A 19267-nucleotide genomic window follows, 5' to 3' on the forward strand; every position below is an offset into this window, starting at 1 on the left:
TTTGGTTGTTTAGTTTATGAAGTGTCTTTGTACTCATTTGCTTAAAGTGATTAAAGTGGTTGTCATTACTTTAGTTATTTGGATGATGAGAAATCATAATAGATTTCAAAATCCAATTGCAATTCCTTCTACTATTTTCAGATTAAGGATAACGTGTTCAAAAATTTTTATGTTTTTTTTGAAAGAAATCATTGTGCTGATATGTTAGTTAATTTATTTTTGATTCACACATATAAATATAAGTGCTTTGATGCTTTAACTGTGTATTTATTTAGAATTTTTTTATAATAAGTATAGTTTGTCTATGTTTCATGAATGATAACTTTTATCATAGATTTGTTATGGTCCCCATGCTTTGGATTCTTATACTTTTTTTTTCTTTTTAATAAATATTAAGGTGATGACAAATGATTATCTATTCTAAGATGTTCGCATAACTTAGATGTCAAAGTTCGTAATAATACCTACAGTGGCATTGTTCGAAAGTATATATGGGAAAAAATTTAAAAGACTATTCAATTATTTTAGAAATTAAAATAAAAATAATTCATTTTATACAATTATAACAACAATATTTGTTTTCAAACAATTAAAATATTTTGTATAAACATAACACTATTTTTCTAAAACGGGTACTTTCACAAAACGGGTTATTAAAAGCTGAAAGTCCAATAATTTCTCCAACATCTACAAAACTATTTTTGAAAAGAAAAAAAGCGTCTAGAAGGCGTCTAAAAAAGCCATTACAGTCCATCTGCATTCGGTCAAATGAATAGTTTCATTCATATAGCCTTTTGGTTGATCCTATAACGGATAACCAGAAGGTAATGTTTTGTTTAATTTAAAAAGGTGTAAATATATATAACTATAACAATGTAATGTTTTTAAAATTAAAAAATTTATATAAAATTGTAGGAAGCCGAAAAACATGAGAGAGAAGTAATAGATGGACAATGATACGTTGACTACTAAATTTTGACAATTTTTTCTTAGAACACGATGTATTATCTTTTAAATAGTTTTGGAAGATTAAGAATGAGAAAAATGAAAAATTACCAAGAAGATGACATCTAAAGTTATAAGAGAAAATTGTCAAAATTTAGTAGTGAAAAAATTATTTTCCTTAATAGATTCCTCTGGAATTATTTATTCCCACGACTACAGCAAACAGTTGCCATAGTTGAACCGGAGATCGACGTGTAAACAATTTATCTTCTTTGAATTTGAAAGCTTCCCAATCGCAATATTTGACAAACACTAAAAAATATAAAAATAAGAAAGAATAATGGTTGATGACATACAATCTCTAACAAGATTGTTGATTTACAGAGAAAAAAGAATGTTGGTAAACAAAGAACCAATGAATAGTCAAATAATGTTGTATCAGGAGTCGGAAGCTTCACACTTTGGTATGTTATGAGTTATTCATAGAACAAAGATAGTGACAGCATTGTGGTTATAAATAGAGGTTTCTCCTCTGCTAAACTCACACAGCAAACATCTTCTCCTTCTCTTCTCCTATTTTATATTCTCTTCCATTTCGTTATCTCATTTAGAATCCATAATGGCCGTTTTCACATTCGAGGACCAAACCACTTCTCCCGTGGCTCCTGCTACCCTTTACAAGGCTCTTGTCAAAGATGCCGACGACATCGTCCCAAAGGCTGTTGATTCCTTCAAGAGTGTTGAAATCGTTGAGGGCAACGGTGGCGTCGGAACCATCAAGAAGATCTCTTTCCTTGAGGGTAAACATCTTCACTCATTTTCTCTACATTTTCTGCGTATGCATTAAAATGAAGTGATTAATGTGAATGTGGTGAATGAATGAACAGATGGAGAGACAAAGTTCGTGTTGCACAAAATAGAAGGAATAGATGAGGCTAAGTTGGGATACAGCTACAGCATAGTTGGTGGTGCTGCCTTGCCAGACACTGCAGAGAAGATCACCATCGACTCCATCCTCAGTGATGGATCCAACGGAGGCTCAGTGGTAAAGCTGCGCATAAATTATCACAGCAAAGGAGAAGCTCCACCCAATGAAGATGAACTCAAAGCTGGTAAAGCCAAGAGTGATGCTCTTTTCAAGGTCATTGAGGCTTACCTTTTGGCCAATGCTTGAATTCATCTAAGTTATCAGCAAGGACCTTCTGATATTATATACCGAGTTTTCTTGTGTGGAGTGTATGGTTTAAGTTAAGTTGGTTTATAAAGTAAGAGTATTTTCCTTATTTGCTTTGACCTCTGACAGTGAGAGCTGATATCTTTGTATCTCATTTCATCCATAAATTATAATAAAGGAATGCAAATTTGCATATAAGTTTGAAGTTTTTGTTTGTCTTAAAAGAATGAATTGGATGAGAGTGTTAAAGGCGTTAATTAGTTACATAAGCATCAATGAGAGAAGAAAGTTGATGCATTTGATTGCTTAGTAGATGAAAAAACAGGATTAACTAAATTAATTGTGTCTCGGCTGCAATGAGCAACGCATGTAGCTTCCGGGCATCGTAAACAACTTTGCAATTCGTTTTGAACAGAACTTCTCACTGGTCATAAAAGACACTTTATACTAGTTAAAAGAAGTTTTTTATACCGGTATAGATACATAGAGCACAAAAAATTTCTAACCAAACATATTAAAAAATATTCTACAAAAATTGTACAAATTAATTTCTCTTAACCAAATTTAAACCAGTTAAATTCATGATTAATGTTAGGTAGGATTTTATTTTATTTTCATTATTTTATAAAATCTGTTTGAGTTGTAAAATGTGGTTGACAGAGTTTTAGAACGGAAAATTATGTTTTGACAAAAAAAAAATTAAAAAGTTGACAAAATTCCTATAAATGAAATTAAAATGGATTATCTTTTTATTTTTTAACTAAAATAAAATAATAAAATAATACTTTTTTACTTAAATTGGTAATTTGTCAAAGTTTGTCAGAAAAAACTTTTGTAAACTATCACTTCTCTTTTAGAAAACTTGACAACTCTCCCCTCCGCCACTTTGACTGTTTGATGTCACAGTCTCTCGCTTGTTTTGCCATCTTCTTTAAGCATCTTATTTTTGCGTATTAAAATATAGAATTTAGAATATAACTTTTATTTTATTGTGAATTATACATATTAGAATATAAAATAATTTAAATTATATAATTCGAAATGATATCAAATAAAAAAATATATTTTAAATTGTAAAATTTATAAGATACATACTGAATTATGGAAGTGCAGGAAGAAGTCTCTTCTCCCCTCTCCAGGTTTTCCTAACTTCACATCTTCCTTCTTAGCCTGGTTCTTAGTCATTGCTGCGAGTTCAATTTAAATCTATTCAAGCAAAATAATTTTTTTTCGTTGATACTTCGATAAGGAAATCTATTTCAAGAACGCTTGAATATAAAGAAAAAAAAATGGTCTCCTTTATACAAAAAGAACGCTTGAATATAAAGAATCCATTTAATTCTATAATTATTTATATCAACACTAAAAATATGATCTTGCCATTATGAACGACAACACTAGATAAACATGGCTAGGTCCTTCACCTAAAAAAGAATGATTATTTCAAGATCTTTCATAAATATATAAAAGAATTGAAAAATATATATATATTTATCGATCACAAGTGATCATGGGGAGAGTTTCCAAATTAACACTTTCAACAATTTTGTAAAGATAATGGTATTCTTCACATTTTTTCCCTCCGACAAACACATTTTTCATCGTGCAATCCCATAGGCTGAATCACTCAATCTAAAATCTTCCCATTTCACCGTATGAAGATAGGCTGCAGAGAAAAAAAAACCTTACCATGAAAGAGCACAACAACAACCTTACTTTTGACGATATATTTATATTTTTGTATTTAGGACTATTTTTTTACAATAAAAACAATCTAATTTTTTGTAAGATTTATTTTAATCTTTCATGTATCTTTATACTTTTCTATTTAGAACTCTAGAATTACAATAAGAAAATTAATTTTTTTTCTAAAATTCATTTAGTCTCTAAAATCTTCGATACTACCTTATAAAAATTATAAAAATGCAAAGCACAAAAATGGTTATCTTTCACTAATAATCTTATTTATTAGCATTTTAAACAAAACATTTTATCATGATAATTAGTATATAGTAATCTATTACAATAAATTATATGAACTTAAACACAATTTAAATGACAAATAAACTAAAAATAAATAATTAACATGTTGGTTTGAAGTAGTAGTAGACTCGATCGTTCAGGATTCGAAACTTGTGGATGAAAAAATTAAGAAACAAAGATTATATATAAGTCGGTGATACGTACTCTAAACCAATAACATGGTTATCCAAAAATGCAAATGACTAAAATACAAAATTTCTAAAATAGACTGATACAATTTTAAGAATTAAAAACATTTCAATATAAATAAAATCATCATGTCATATACAAATCACCATATATAAAATTAAATCATGTCCATTATATTATTTCAACTGTCAAACCTTTAACGCATTCAAGGTTTCGTAATCTATTTATAATCCACCTTGGATACTAGTTTTTTTCTAGAAAACAGGAAGACCTATGATTCAATATATATTATATATACAGCAGCACGCGATGTTAGGATTCCAATGCCGAATAAAACAAACTGGGCATCATCTATTTACCGGGAGGGAGGGTGAGTGGGTAGAGCCACGGCAGAGAATCAATCGAAAGCAATAGGCAAGAAATTTTCATCATCTAAAAGCATGTCAATATCAATCAAATCCTCCACACCATCAACTGCCTCTTCAGAATTCATCGAATTCAAATTATCTCCCTGGTAGATTTAAAAACGACGTATAATTAAACCTAATATTATTCATGAGTTTATACGTAGGACAAGACAAGCTAGTAGAAAATACCTTGGTTTGACGGAAGTCCTCAACTACATTTAGCACCCGCCGGTATTGAGCCCGTGCCTCTGGATACTGAACCATGGACTTCACCCGTGAAAGGGCCTTTTGGAATCTTGCTTCACTTTGTTTCCTTCCTTCCTTGAGAAAATCATAATCATCCTCTTTCGGAGATTCGCTTGGTTTGTCAGGGATGACCTTGTTCGCAGTATCTGATCGAAATCCACGTAAACCACTGCCCTTGCGCCTCCAGCGTAATATGACCTTTTCCAGGATTCCCACGGACCATATGATTGTTCTATACTGCTTTCTGACCTGGTGACCTCTTACATGGGCCTTCAACACCATGGAATTCAAGTCAGTTGAAGAATGTGTCAAATGTTTAAGGGCACACAACAAAAAACACAAAAAAATAGAGTTCTATGGGTGCTCAATCTCCAGGCTTCTTCAGCAACCAGATTGCAAATACTTTAGGCAGACGAGGTAGAAGATATCAACAACAAATGAAGGGAAGGATAACAGTATTTAACTAAAGCATTTTACTATTCCTCCCTAAGTTTTAGCACCACATAATACTCAAGTCCCTATCATAACACCTTTCCTAAGAGATGACTTCTTGACAACTCACTCTACAACACCTTACTCAACTTCTTCGATGGCTAGAGCCGTTTGCAGTTAGCTTTTTCCGAGATACCAACAACCACCTCTAAAACCAATTGATAAAACGCCTAAACACTTGGGGAATCAACCCGTAAAATTTAGTAGTTAATGGAGATAATCAAATATGCAAATACTTCACCAAACACCAGTCTTAAGCACCCATAATCATCAAGTCCCTCCCTATCACAAAAGTAGTGTTTAGATTCCAGTTTGAGCATTTAAACCAACTTTCAGTTTCAACATGTTTGACATTTTTTTTCTAAATCCAGTTAGAAACAAAATTCACTTCAAACTCTAGTTGACTCTGAAGTAACGAGTTTTTCTTCTTCAACTTAATTTACAAACTAAAATCTACACACCATACTATCAAACTTTCACCTAAATCATATAGTTGATAGGATGTTCAATGTGGTAAATCGAACAACCATAATATTAAAAAAGTAAATTAAAAAATAGTTTCTACACTTTACATTATTTCATTTTATTCCCTAGATTCATTAATTCTACATTTTTGCTCCTATTTGAAAATAACACTATGGATTTGATCCTGACATTGGACAACGTCACATTACCATATTAGATTTAGTTCCTTTCTACTTAACACAATAGCACCATTTTTCCACTTTAATCATAAGTAAGAAATTTATATTTTACATTGGTCTCAACATTTACATTTGGTTCCCACATCTAACACACCAGTCCCTCTCTACTAAAAAGAGTTTCCCATTTTTGTCATAAGTGGAAATTTTATACTTAATTGTGGTCTCAATTGTCATATTTTGGTTCCTACACCCAGTCACATGCCTATTAGTTTTGGTTCCATATGGAAAAAATAATCTAACACTGTTTGGACTGTATTAAACTATAGGGACTAATTTCTAATCAACTGTTCGTGCTGGGGAAAAATTGTAGAGTTTTTTCATGTAGAAACTAAAATAAAAACAAAGCGACTAATTGTATAGTTTAACATACTAAAAATAGGAAGACAGGAAAATAAAGAGCAGAACAATGAACCTGGATTTTAACAATTCTTTGACGAATGATCAAGAATTCTTTTCTCTTCTTCCAACCCCGAAACTTTTTCTGTATTTGTATTGCAGCAGCACTGGCTAAACCCTCTCCTTGTCCAGATTTGCTCATCCTAGAAGCTAAAAGGGAAAGAGCTTGTTGATCTGACAATCCAAATTCATCATCATCATCATCTTGCTGAGCTAACTGTTTCCTCTGAAATGACTGCATTCTGTATACTTGATGTATTCGATCAGCAGCTTGAGTAGCATTCCGGACAGCATTGAGAGAATCCTTAAGGCAGATAACATCTGGTATATCCCCATAAAGCACAGGTGTCGCAGTTCGCTCTGAAACTGTTTGCACTGCTTTCATTCCTGAAGTCTCTTTCCTACCATCTTTACTTTCCTCCATTGTGAGTAATTCAAGATGGCTAGTTAATAATGACTCTGCAAGAAAACCGGAAATTCCTTTGTGGCCATTGCTAGAAGCAAGATCTGCAGGTGTTCTACCTTCAGGAAATTCTGGACATGGATCTGTCACTGCTGCAGTGGCTGCACCCATGGACACAAGGACTGCAACTGTTCGCTCCCTGAGCAGATAGACAGATAATAACATAAGGATCCTATTCATATTATGCTGAGTGAAGATAATGCATCTGAGGACACTTTTGAAAAGGGGTACTCTAGTGCTGTATGACAGCATATATCTTTTAAACTTCCCTTTAACTGACCAAAGCAATTGTTCCAAAACAATTTTCAACTAGTTCACATGTATAAACAATCCACCAACATTGGGATCAAAAGAGAATAAATATTAGTAATGGAAAAAAAATATTAAAAACAGATTTCCAAAAACGTTAGGAAAGGAGCTAAAATATTCACATCACCTAATGGTTTCATATTCAATCAAATCCAAAATTCTGGATAGTTGGAAATGAACAGGGTAACAAAAGAGTGTTAACCCAGACAAGGTAGTTGTAACATACACAAAATCAAATCAAACAATTAAAAAGAAAAGTCCTTACCGGCCACAGTATGCAGCCCAATGTAGAGCTGTCCATCCACTCACATCACGGAAGTTGATATTTACACCAGCAGTTATGATTGGTTTTATGGCCCAATCGTAACCAAGAGCAGCAACTAAATGTAACACGCCCTGCCCTTCCTCACTTAATACAAGAGGCCCTTTACCAGTTTCAGTTACTTTGTGAAGAAGCCAAGAGTACAACATCTCTTTAACCTGCTTGTGAAACATATGCTCCTTCAACTTGTGTTTTGTGGCATCCATCTCAACAGTTGTCTCTTCTCTACTTGAATATTCTTCTTCCTCTTTCAGTGAAATAAGCTTGAAAATTAAGTTTCTTTTCTCCATATCATCCTCAAGCACTTGATTTGAAGTGTGCACTGAATTTAAAGAAAGTAACCCCACCAGACGCAAATGAAGGACCATTTCAGTTGAACTGGTAAAAAAATCTGTAAAATCTATATTTCTGTTGAAACCTTCTCTGTACTCAAATTCCCGAACTTCACTACAGGCAAACCTATTGGAACACGTCACATAGAAGGGAACCCGTCCAATCTTATGACGTGGAGCTTGACAGCATAGAATTCCATTTGCTAAAACCTCAGCAGGAACCTCCACTTCCCCAAACATACAGGACCAGTTACATGCTGTCACCATAGGTTGACTCTTCAAAAATGTTCCAACAATCAACACCTGTAAGGTTTTGAATAGTATATCAGTCCAATTAAAGTCAATCTCATCATTTTCTTTGTGGTACATAGCAAAATTATTATACCATTAGTCGTGTACAAAACTCAAAAGCAGATAGAGAATATTAACAGGATGCATGATGAAATACAAGAAATATTCTGTAACAAAGAAATAGACACAAGTTGGAAAATATCCAAATAAATAAGGAACAAAGCTATAAGCATCTGACCTGAAAAAGAGCAGTCAACATATGAGACGCAAAAGATGAAAAGATATTAATCTAAAATAAATTATGTGACATACATATTTAATTACTTATTTCCACCATGCACAAGTAAAACAAAGCAAAATCATAAATTTCTGCTAACTATACATATTATAATTCTGTGAGTCTCAATCAAAGTACCTCAATTTCTGATTCAGCATAAGCCCATTTAGGTGAAAAATCATTTATGCTAAACAGCTGGTCTTGAGAAAGGGACAGGTTTAATGATGTATCATCTATCACATCCCCACAATCATCTGTGTTCCATGAAATACCAGGGGAGGACTGCGTATGCAGATCATCCACACCAGCAAATTCTTTAGAAATCCACCTAGAGAAACTATCAACCTTCTTTAAGCTTTCCTCTCTATCCAATAATCCACGCTTCATGGTCAAGGTATAATTAATACTTGCTTCACCAGCCACTTCATAATCAGAATTGGATTTTGTTGCAGGTTGAGACTGTGTATTTGTATACTGCTTTGAGATGTTTTGGTGCAAAGATTTCTCTTTTAACTCGCCATTAAAAGTGAACATCTCAGCAAGAATTTCTGAGCCTGCATTATCAGTTACATCCCCCAGTAAACTAGTGCCATAATCAGATCCAAATTCCAAACCCAATGATTGGGTAAGGCTCCACTTAGGTAATTCTCCTGTATCGTCTCCAAAAGGAATCTGAATAAACAATTAAAACAACAAAAATGAGAATAGCTATATATCATTGCTAAATCTCAGAAACTGGTGCAGATTGAAGATTTTGATGAGAGAAATACAACTAAATGTTAAAAAAAAAAAGGAATTAAAAGGGATACATTAGGACAAGCATCAACTGAAACAAAGTTTGTAAGAAAAATGTGACAAACGCTATTTTCAACATTTCTACAAGTTCAGAAGCAATTCAAAACATTCAATGCTAAACAGGTAGATCAGTAACAAGAAGTTATGAATACACTCCCTCCCAATTCATCATTCCAGGCATTGTAACTTACTAAAGCACATGGTTTAATGACAAACTCCCAAGAAAGAAAGTAACTGTATTTTCCCCAGTCACTTTTTACAAAATCTATCTTCTATAATCTCTTAATATTATTTTTGATAAATAGCAACAACTCCCACCAATCCTCACCCTCCCTAGCTTCACTGTCCTCTAGATATTCTTCCTTTTTCAAAAAATACAACAGATGAACCATATAGCCCATGAAACAATCATGTCCATTAGAAACCACATAGAATAATAGAACTTTAAGCATCAAAGTAATGTTTCAAGCATAGTAGTCAACTGCACTGCTCCACCATAATTGCAATAGCATTGATTTCTGGAACCAGACAGAAAATTCAAGACATCATCCGGTACAACAAGATATCACAACTGCTCCAAATCGAACCTCAAATAAAACTCATCTTTGTGCTGAGAAATCAGGTGTATGGACATACAACAGAGTACACTACTAGAAAATATAGGCAGAAGTAACCAAACGTACCTGCCAATTTGAGTGGATAGCCTGAGAGACCCTGTCCTCTTCAATGAGGACATTTTTACGCCCTAAAAGGTTGCCTGGAACAACATTGTTTTCTTCAAGGATGTTTCCCGATGCACTTGATGGAATGGATGTAGATGATACAAGAGAAGGAGAAGTATGGTTTCCTGAAGATTGCTCCATGGCATTGTCCCATGATCCAATGTCGCGTGCTCTATGACCCTGAACAAGTGGGATATATTCTGCTCCAGGAACTGGAAACTGTGCAGGATCACCTGAAAACATTTCAAAACAAACCACAAAAATTCAAACGTCAAATCCCAGAAAAAGATGATAAATTTAGACTTTATTTAAGACATTAAATATGTTAGAATATACCAAAAAAAGTTCAATATCTAGATTGTATCTTAAATTAAGACTAGTTTCCATATTTCCTATTTTTCTTGCAATTTGCTTTCTTGTAGAGAATAGTATTATGTTTTTTGTATTACTTCAGAACAAATGTAAAACATCATGTCAAATAGTCAATAGTATCAGTGTATTCAGTCTCCCGAACTTATTTTCTTCTCTGTACATAAAACTCTTTGAACAAAATAAAAGTAATAAAATGATCATCTAAAGCAAATAAGAAGAAAAGGAAGATAAGATAACCTGAAGATGGATGCATAAGATATGAACTATTTGAACGAGCATCAATCTTATCGATAGGGCAATCATTCCCCAAACTTTTTGATTCATGATAGGATTGTGATCCTGAACTTGCTTGATGAATATCCTCTAGGAAGAAGTTTGATTAAACCATTTAGACCAAATGGACCAAACACTTGTGTAAATATATGGCGTAACAGTAAACCAATGTAAAGCCTTGGCATGTGAATTAAAAGGATTAAGTGCAACAACCATAACATAACTGACAGATTTACCTGAATCAGCATCTTCACATAAAGACGTCAGAGTGCTGGTTGGGCTCATGGAATCTGTACTTCCTGAAGGCACACTGCCATAATTTCTAGGAAAGCCAGATGACAAAGAACTTCCCTTCTGGGAATCTGATGTGGCCTCACCAGAATATGTTTTTCCACCAACATTGGTTTTGTTAACCTGACACAAACCCACAAAACACCTATTAATAATCATTAAGGATAAAAAAGTGAGTCAATATTAGATTCAAAAGTTTTCTTGCAGATTACAAGAATATTATAGAAATAGAGTTCGGGGTCTTTTAAAAGGATTATGCAACTTCCTCAGTATTATCAATAGGGATTTCTAATGGATAAAAATCAACGTGTTCTAATGGTAGAAAGAGAAAAACATAAACTTTAGCAGTGGAAGAGTAAATTACTAAATACTGAATGTTAGATAGATTTCGTAAAGCTTAAATATAGCTACCCAGGCTAACAATTGCTGAAGAAGCACGTTCTCTAATGCATGACGGCAAAAACTTATGAAGGAAATCAGATTGAAGATAGATTTTTTGTTCACATTATATTCAAAATTTAAGGGAAGGAAAATAGTACTTTTACAGTAGTACCCTATTACTGTTTTCCTCCGTCAAGTCTAGAATAAAGTCCTAATGATAAGAAGAAAAAAAACTCAGAACAGACTATGCTTGAGCCACTAGATGTCATACATACTCAGGTCAAAACTGCAACAACAACAAAGTCATGCAATGATACATTTCTTGCTCTAGTAAGGAAGCGGAATGCCCGAGTAAAAGCATGAACTAAAGAAAACAAGTAAAATACCTTAACATCCAAGTAGTGCACAAATACTATATGCATCATATCCCTGCAGCAAAACAAAATCATTTTCTAATTAATTGTAACAATATAAAAAATTTCAGTAGAATATTGGAACTTAAAAATTTGCTGAGAAACCCTAAAAGGGTCATGTATAGTAACATATGCTTATTATAAATACTATTAACTGACTCCAAATGGAAATATAAGTACACTAGGGCTAGTAAGTAATAATGCAGTACTTAGCAAGAAAACTTCCATGAAAAATATAGTACTTCAAGTTTAAAGACAGCAGCAAGCTAATAAAATGTAAACTAGTTCATCACACTCACGGTTCAAGCATCCAATAGCTTCGCCTCTGAAAATTTTCATTTTCTTCTCCATGGGCGTAGTAGCAGTGTAACACATCAACACTTCCCACCTAATTTTGCATAGAGAAGGTAACAATCTAAGCATGTACTTTATTAGTGTATAAAGACTAGTTTTCAATTAGAGAAAAATAAGCTAAAATATTTGTATTATCTTATATATATGCTTCCCTTTCAAATATTTTATTAACCACAAACTGGAAAGTAAAAAATTCATGCTTGCCTTCAACTTTTCATGAGCTTCCTTCACAGTCTTTCCATCTTTTTTCTTTCTCCAATTATGTCCATCTTTTCTGAAGTACCTTAAAACCTTCCGATCAAAGAGAAAAAGGGAGCCACCTGGAATCATCAAATACATGACATGAAGCAATGTTTTTATGAACATAAAGCAATAATAAGAGTTAAAAGATGAAATAAACTTAGAAATGCAGTCAGGTTTTAGCATAAACAACAAAACTATAAATAGCATCCTAGAAACTAGAGACATGATTATGCAAGAATAAAATATCAGGTGCCCTTTGATGTTAAAGCAAACATCTTCTGGGATCTAAAAGGTTGGCATGTACAAGGTTGTAAAACATCTTAAGAAAGACGATTTGTGATGTTTAATAAGCAAGGCTTTAGCTGCAAAAAGAAGACAGATAAGCCCAGCCTCCATAATTGGCATCGATGAGGTTACCGAACAACCTCAGGAATACCCAGCAGCAACAAACCATTCATGATGGATAAGTAATTTTAAGTATTTACACAATTCAATCCACCCATATGCACAAGACTGACATAGGAGGCATTAATAAATTGATCAGTAACATATGCAGAAACCATACTTGGTGGCCTGGTAGGTGGTTCTGATGTGATTTGAAACATCCGATAATTGCAAAGAATTTCACATATTTCGGCGGGGCGCAACCACCTATTCTGGGCTTCAAGTTGTAATTGCTGAAGATCTGCAGGATGATAAATAATAGAGCATGGCATTCACTTAAGCATTTTATTGCTATGTTATCACATTCACAATTTAGCAAACTTTAAGAATCAAACAACAGCCACACTAATCATATCAGCAATATTAATAACTATAATTCTTAAAACCCACATGCATAAGAAATTTGATTTATTAGCTTGTAACTATGACTATTTGCTTTAAGAGATGCCACATAGATTACTGCCACTGCTGCCACCTGTTCAAAAATTTGATAATTTCTGTATTAACCTATTCAATTCCAATGATACAATGGCAAATAGAGGATCTAGCAACCATAGTATCAGCATGCTAAAACAACAACTACCAAAGTATTTTGCTATTAAGAAATTCACAGCTGAAAAGCAAATTCTTGGTATGAGAACTGTTAAGAAGAATGTGGCCAGAAGTTTGAGCTTGAAGTTTTTACAAGTTGGTCAGATTGAAAAGGAGCTGAGAAACTTAACAATGTAAGACTCAAAACATGTTAGCGCTTCTGTGGCAAGAGACTTCAGGATAGGGACTGCACCAAGATGTAAGAACAGTATGATTTCATGTCTCAAGTTTCATTTCGATGCTTCAGCTTTGTAGTCCAAAGCATGCAATTGATTTTACTCAAGTGACTATAGTACAGGAGTTGTAAGCAATATCATAGTCAATTAGGGAAGCAACATCAATAGACTGAGAAATGGATCCTTTGGTAATCAAGAGGTACCAACTAAAAGGGGCACTGGACAAGATTTTATAGAAACATATTTTGATTACAGAAGAGGCACGGTTAGCTATGCTGATAGCTTGGCTGCAAAGGCTTTGCTTGAACATTTCAACTACAGATATTGCTAGTTCTTCCAAGACAGAAGAGGATGTTGGTCTCAGTAAATTGAAAGCAAACAGAGTAGACAAAATGGGTAAAAAACAACTAAGTAGCTTATTCTTCTCTGAAATAGTTGAAGGGCAATTATTATGTAAAGTCAACTTGTCTCTTGCTCGACATACCTCTACTTACAATGAAAATCCAGCAAGGACTTGGCCTAGGAGAATTTCTTTGAGCCTCATAAATTTGTTACCCTAGAGAAAGCAGAGAAATATATAGTTCTCTTTTACCCTTTGAAATACAGATGCAAACTGCTATAATAGAACCCATTTAGCAGCAGACATAAGTTTTCTGCCAATTAGCAGAGAGAACCATATTTTTTTACAGCAACAACAGCATTATAATTTTTCACCAGAGTAACATGCATTCCATCTATTTAATGAAGAACCAATACCAATCCATGGTCCACGCCATTCACACCTAACAGACACAGTGACAGTCACGTAAATTGCAGAAAAACGCTTCTTCATTTTTTTCACCCAAAATCCCTAATTGAACCAACGAGTACATTCTCAAAAAAGTATATACAGATTTTCACGCACAAAAACAGCAGAGAGTTGAAACCCCATCACAATTAACTCATTTCCAGAATTCCACAACAAACAATCGAAATTTGAGGAAGTTATGCTACTCGAAATCATTCCAACACAAATCAAACAACATGATTCAGGCATTCATTTGAACATTAATTTAATCGAAGCATAAGTAATAGAAAATCAATAAGTGAACAATTAAAATAAATCATGACCTAATCGAGGTCCCAATCCGTAAGAACCACGCTCCGCCATGGCGAAGACCAAAGAATCTGAGAGAGATCGACGCGGAAACGTTGAAGCCGTGTATCAGTATCTCTATCAATAAAACACACTTTTTAGCTTTCGTTCGTTCTTTCTTTCTTCGCTTTTCGCTCTTTCCAGTCAGCTTCTTCTCACACACAGTAACGTGACGAAGTGAATAACCAGAACAGGCGGGACATGGGGACAGCTACAACCTTTATTTTTTATCTTTTTCTTCTTCCGTTTTCATTAACTTTTTTATTTTTGTAATTTTTTATATAATATATATTTCCTCTTCCTCAGTTTTTTTTATATTTTTATAATATGTATATTATATATATAATAAATTACAGTTGAAGAGCATGTCTGAACAAAAAAAATAACCATCAGGAAACTGATGTTGACTTCGATGATAGAGGTAAGTTGCTTTTTGTTCATTATTTTTTATTTTGTAATTTTTCGAACAGTTATTTATGTTACCCAAAACATTGATAAGTCTCTATTTGCCCGTAGAAATTTAATACACTTAAAAGAATATTACAATAATGTTTGTTGATCATGTAGCTAATTTTAGTTAAATTTCTTGACGAGTTGTTTGTATTTGTATTCAATATATGAAAGGTTGAGGAAGTTATTTAATTGATTGTAATGTGCTTTTGATATTTGAATCGTGTTAAAAATATTTATGTGAATGATATGTTATGAATCAGAAGGGTGCTTTTGAAAGAGAAAAATACTTGTACTGCGGTTAATGTTGGCTTCAATGAAACAAGAAAGTTCATTTTGTGTTTGCTGTTTTCGAAATGTTGACAAAGTCATCAGTTCAAATCATGATTTAACTTTATATTTGATGCAAGATTTGATAAATTTAATTATAAGAATATGCTTTAATAGAAGTTTGATAATATAAAACAATAACACATTAAATCATTTGCTGCCATGATATATCAACGATAATCTATTAAATTAAGTAGTATTTAAATAAGTACATCATTATGTTTCTTATATTTTATCATCAATATTTTACAGAAAATAAATCAGTGGATCTATAATCTTATTTATCAAGTTAAAAGATTATATTATTATTATTATTACACAATTGTTTTTAAAGTATAAACATTAAAAATAAAAATAAAAAATGAGATTTATAATGTTTGTGACCCAAAAGTATTAAACTCGAACTTAAAAAGTAACTTAAGATGGTGAGAACAATAATGTTGAAATCACCCGAAACTACTTTCTACTATATAACAACAATTAATAGGATTAATAATGTTGAAATCACCCGAAACTACTTTCTACTGTAAATAAAATAATTTATTTATTCAACCTGATTGGTATATTTTTCAACCTGTTTCATTTCTGCTGTCAACAACCTGATTGGTATCTTTATCTTCTTATTTTGAATTCATTTATTAACATTAATTTATTTCTTTCAAACTTATCTCATTAATAACAAGATCAAAGGATAGATTAACTTTGACAAAAAAGATAAAAAAATATTTCAAACATTAAATGAAATCATTTTTTTAGTAAAAGTTAAATTAGAAATATCAAATTTATAACATACTTCAAATTTTATTGATATGTTAGCATATTAAATGTTTCTTGTGTTGCGTGAAACAAAAGTAAGGAGTTGTTGATGCTTTGGTTAAATTTGGTCCTTTTGATATGTGAATATTTTACAATTGGTAGCTGAAATTTTGGCTAAATTTGGCCTTAGTTTGAGATTCAATGGTCAAATTTCTTCTAGTTTTTTGTCTTTTTCTTTAAACCCATTAAACGAAATGATTTTTTTAATATATAACTTATATGTTATAATTAAAACTTATGATAATTTAATATATCAAAATATATAAATCATCTTTTCATTCATACTGAATGATTTAAATTATGATAAGGAAATTTTGAATTATTAAAAATTTATTAAGAAAAATATCAACTTAATTTAATTACAAAGATTAAAAGAACAGACATATTATAAAGTTAATTAATATAGAGATGAAATGAGTGGTTTAAGATTAGATTATTAACAATAGTGAAGAGGAGATGAAATGAGTGGAATTATTAAAAATTTATTAAGAAAAATATCAACTTAATTTAATTACAAAGATTAAAAGAACAGACATATTATAAAGTTAATTAATATAGAGATGAAATGAGTGGTTTAAGATTAGATTATTAACAATAGTGAAGAGGAGTGGAAGTAGTAAACAGTCTTAGGAGATCGATCGTAATTCCTTTTCATTTTCAATTCTAAGCAAAATTAGTTAATTTTATACCATTTGTGAACGTTAATTAATATTATTTAATTTTACTAACCTCTATGAAAATTCCCATTACATGAAGAATATTTTAGAAAATAATATAGCTTCAGAAAGAGTAGAAATTTTCTCTATAATTAAATCTATTGTACCTGACCAAAATAAATTGTTTATATGTGGGTCTAGAATAATGTGCTATGAATATATTAAAAATTATAAAATCGAGTTTACTTATTAAATAAGAAATAAAACTTACTGAAATCTATAATCTCTAAAAGTAATTAATAATTAAAAATTAATTCAAATTATATTAGAATATAGTTTTAATATATATATATATATATATATATATATATATATATATATATATATATATATATATATATATATTGATCGGTTTACTAATACGGTCTAAAAGAGAGACCAAAGAGAAAGGGTTAAAAAATTAACTTCTTTAATTATTATTCATCTGTAATAATGTATAATGACTTTGATTAGGTGTACATATTTTTTTAACTTTAAAAAATAACTGTTTTTTCCGTATATAAGTCATGCAACTGTTTCATTTAATTTTTAGTTTTCAAACAAACATTGTAAAATATTTTTTATTTTTTGTAACTTTTTAATTACAATATTTAGTAATAAGTTATATTATGTTTAAAATTTAAAAATATGCAAACAGACTGTCATTTTGCTAATAAATAATGAAAAAATTAAGATTATTTTATTTGATAATACATTTTACAAAATATTTTAACATTTTAATGAAAATTTGTTTTTTTTTTTTTGGCTGTACAAGTTTTAAAAAAATATTACAAGATCAAAGAGATGTAATGCAGCAAGATAATTTTTTCAAATTTGAAGTTAGCTTTTGTTCTTACGGTACCAGTGAATTAAGTGGATTTTAATTTATCGCATTAAAAATTGAAATATTAAAACTTCGATGGAATGCACGCACGTGCTTGTCTTGTTCATTTTTGTCAAAATGAAAAACACTACAAAAATTAAAAGGGACTCAATTTGCATCCTAGCCTCCGAATCTCCATACCGCATCAATTCCGCAGTCTACACAGTTTTTTACTCCCGTCGATTCCGTTATACTATGGACATTTACAATAGGTGCTTCATGCTCTTCTGCAATGGAGTGTAATATAGATGAATGATAAGTTTTTTAGAAAAATTTGTCGGAGAAAATAACACTAGAAGAAATATGAATGCAATTTATATAAGAGATCGATATTATTTTAATTTAAAATTTTTAAATAATATGTTTGTAGGTATTTTTTTAAATAAGAAAAAGTAATAGTGATTTTAAAAGGTAACACTCATTTATTTTATAAAAGTCATTATCTTTTTAATTTATTTTTTTTACAACCTCATTTTTACTTCTCTCTAAATTTTGAACATCATCATTCATCGGTTTGAAGATAAGAGATTGTAAGAGGATCTTGCAAAGAGCTCTACACATTCGACCAATTATAAATAAAAATAGAGTAAGTTTATTTTTTGCTCCTTTTGTGTTTTTAGTTTATGTGGCTCTCTAGTTCATATATGTGACTTCAAATAACTCAAAGTGAATCTCTATTTGTTTGTTATTGTGAGGATGTGTTATGGTTTTAGTTACTTGGTTTATAAAATTTGTGAACATCGTGATTAATTGAATATGTTGTGTATGTTTAATTGTTATGTGAAACTATGAGATGTTTGAATGTAAATATTTGAGTTTGAGCAATTGGCTTCTATGATACATTTTAACTTTGATTTGGCACCAATTGCAATAGGTAAAAAGGGTAAAGGTGCCAATTAGAGTCAATTCGACAAGTTGAGGTACTCACATTTAATGGTACTTTGACAGGTCGTTGGGTGGTAGGTTGGTACCGATGGGCGCAATATTTAAATGTGAAGTTAATGAGATCTAGTAGCTATAGCGTTGGGATCCACCTTGAGACCGTCAGACGCTCACTTCACATTGAGTTCCAATGGTCGAGGCATTAGGCACCATGTTATAGCCATTGGACGCTCACCTTACGGTGAGCTCTAAAGGTGATTAACGTTGGGCACTACGTAGATGTCGTTGGGCGCAAAATGAAATTTAAATTCTAGAGAGCTCCAAGGGCTCGAGGCATTAGACGCTTGATCTACCATTGGGCGATGATGATTTTCCGTTGGGTGAAAACATTAAACCGTTAGGCACAAGTTTGCAATCTTCTCCTAGTGAGCCATATGTCTAACCTAGTGTTGGGCGCCCCTCTGTATCCGCTTGACGGTGTATGTTGAATA

General features: G+C 31.9%; 2 protein-coding genes across 3 annotated transcripts; one reads left to right on the forward strand and one right to left on the reverse strand.

Annotated features, from left to right (window-relative positions):
- Nucleotides 1-1475: 1475 nt before the first annotated feature.
- LOC114177122 (pathogenesis-related protein 2-like) lies at nucleotides 1476-2317 on the forward strand. The gene is made up of 2 exons (XM_028062373.2): nucleotides 1476-1745; nucleotides 1833-2317. Exons 1-2 carry the CDS (start codon nucleotides 1565-1567, stop codon nucleotides 2117-2119), a joined length of 468 nt encoding a protein of 155 aa, XP_027918174.1. The 5' UTR covers nucleotides 1476-1564; the 3' UTR covers nucleotides 2120-2317.
- A 2062-nt stretch (nucleotides 2318-4379) lies between these two features.
- Nucleotides 4380-14948, reverse strand: LOC114178600 (calmodulin-binding transcription activator 2-like). 2 transcript variants are annotated; one of them, XM_028064603.2, is made up of 13 exons: nucleotides 14696-14948; nucleotides 12940-13059; nucleotides 12336-12451; nucleotides 12077-12165; nucleotides 11751-11793; nucleotides 10929-11106; nucleotides 10657-10782; nucleotides 10009-10280; nucleotides 8669-9202; nucleotides 7574-8265; nucleotides 6553-7138; nucleotides 4888-5214; nucleotides 4380-4802 (listed from the first exon to the last, which is right to left on the reverse strand). In XM_028064603.2, the coding sequence occupies exons 1-13, from the start codon at nucleotides 14733-14735 to the stop codon at nucleotides 4689-4691; spliced, it is 3237 nt and encodes a 1078-aa protein (XP_027920404.1). In that variant the 5' UTR covers nucleotides 14736-14948; the 3' UTR covers nucleotides 4380-4688. The 2 variants fall into 2 exon arrangements, with proteins under 2 accessions (XP_027920404.1, XP_085527023.1); XM_085670897.1 differs by lacking the exon at nucleotides 14696-14948 and adding an exon at nucleotides 14070-14651.
- Nucleotides 14949-19267: the final 4319 nt, after the last annotated feature.

The sequence above is a fragment of the Vigna unguiculata genome, chromosome 3 (genome assembly GCF_037176805.1).
Source record: "Vigna unguiculata cultivar grain cowpea cultivar isolate G323 ecotype 2 chromosome 3, ASM3717680v1, whole genome shotgun sequence".
Classification (NCBI taxonomy): domain Eukaryota; kingdom Viridiplantae; phylum Streptophyta; class Magnoliopsida; order Fabales; family Fabaceae; genus Vigna; species Vigna unguiculata.

Coding starts and splice junctions, on each gene's coding strand:
- LOC114178600 (XM_028064603.2), bottom strand. CDS start 14,735: ATGGCGGAGCGTGGTTCTTACGGATTGGGACCTCGATTAG. Junction 8,266..8,668: donor ATGCTGAATCAGAAATTGAG/GTACTTTGATTG, acceptor AAAACCTTACAG/GTGTTGATTGTTGGAACATT. Junction 7,139..7,573: donor TGGGCTGCATACTGTGGCCG/GTAAGGACTTTT, acceptor CTATCTGCTCAG/GGAGCGAACAGTTGCAGTCC.
- LOC114177122 (XM_028062373.2), top strand. CDS start 1,565: ATGGCCGTTTTCACATTCGAGGACCAAACCACTTCTCCCGTGGCTCCT. Junction 1,746..1,832: donor GAAGATCTCTTTCCTTGAGG/GTAAACATCTTC, acceptor ATGAATGAACAG/ATGGAGAGACAAAGTTCGTG.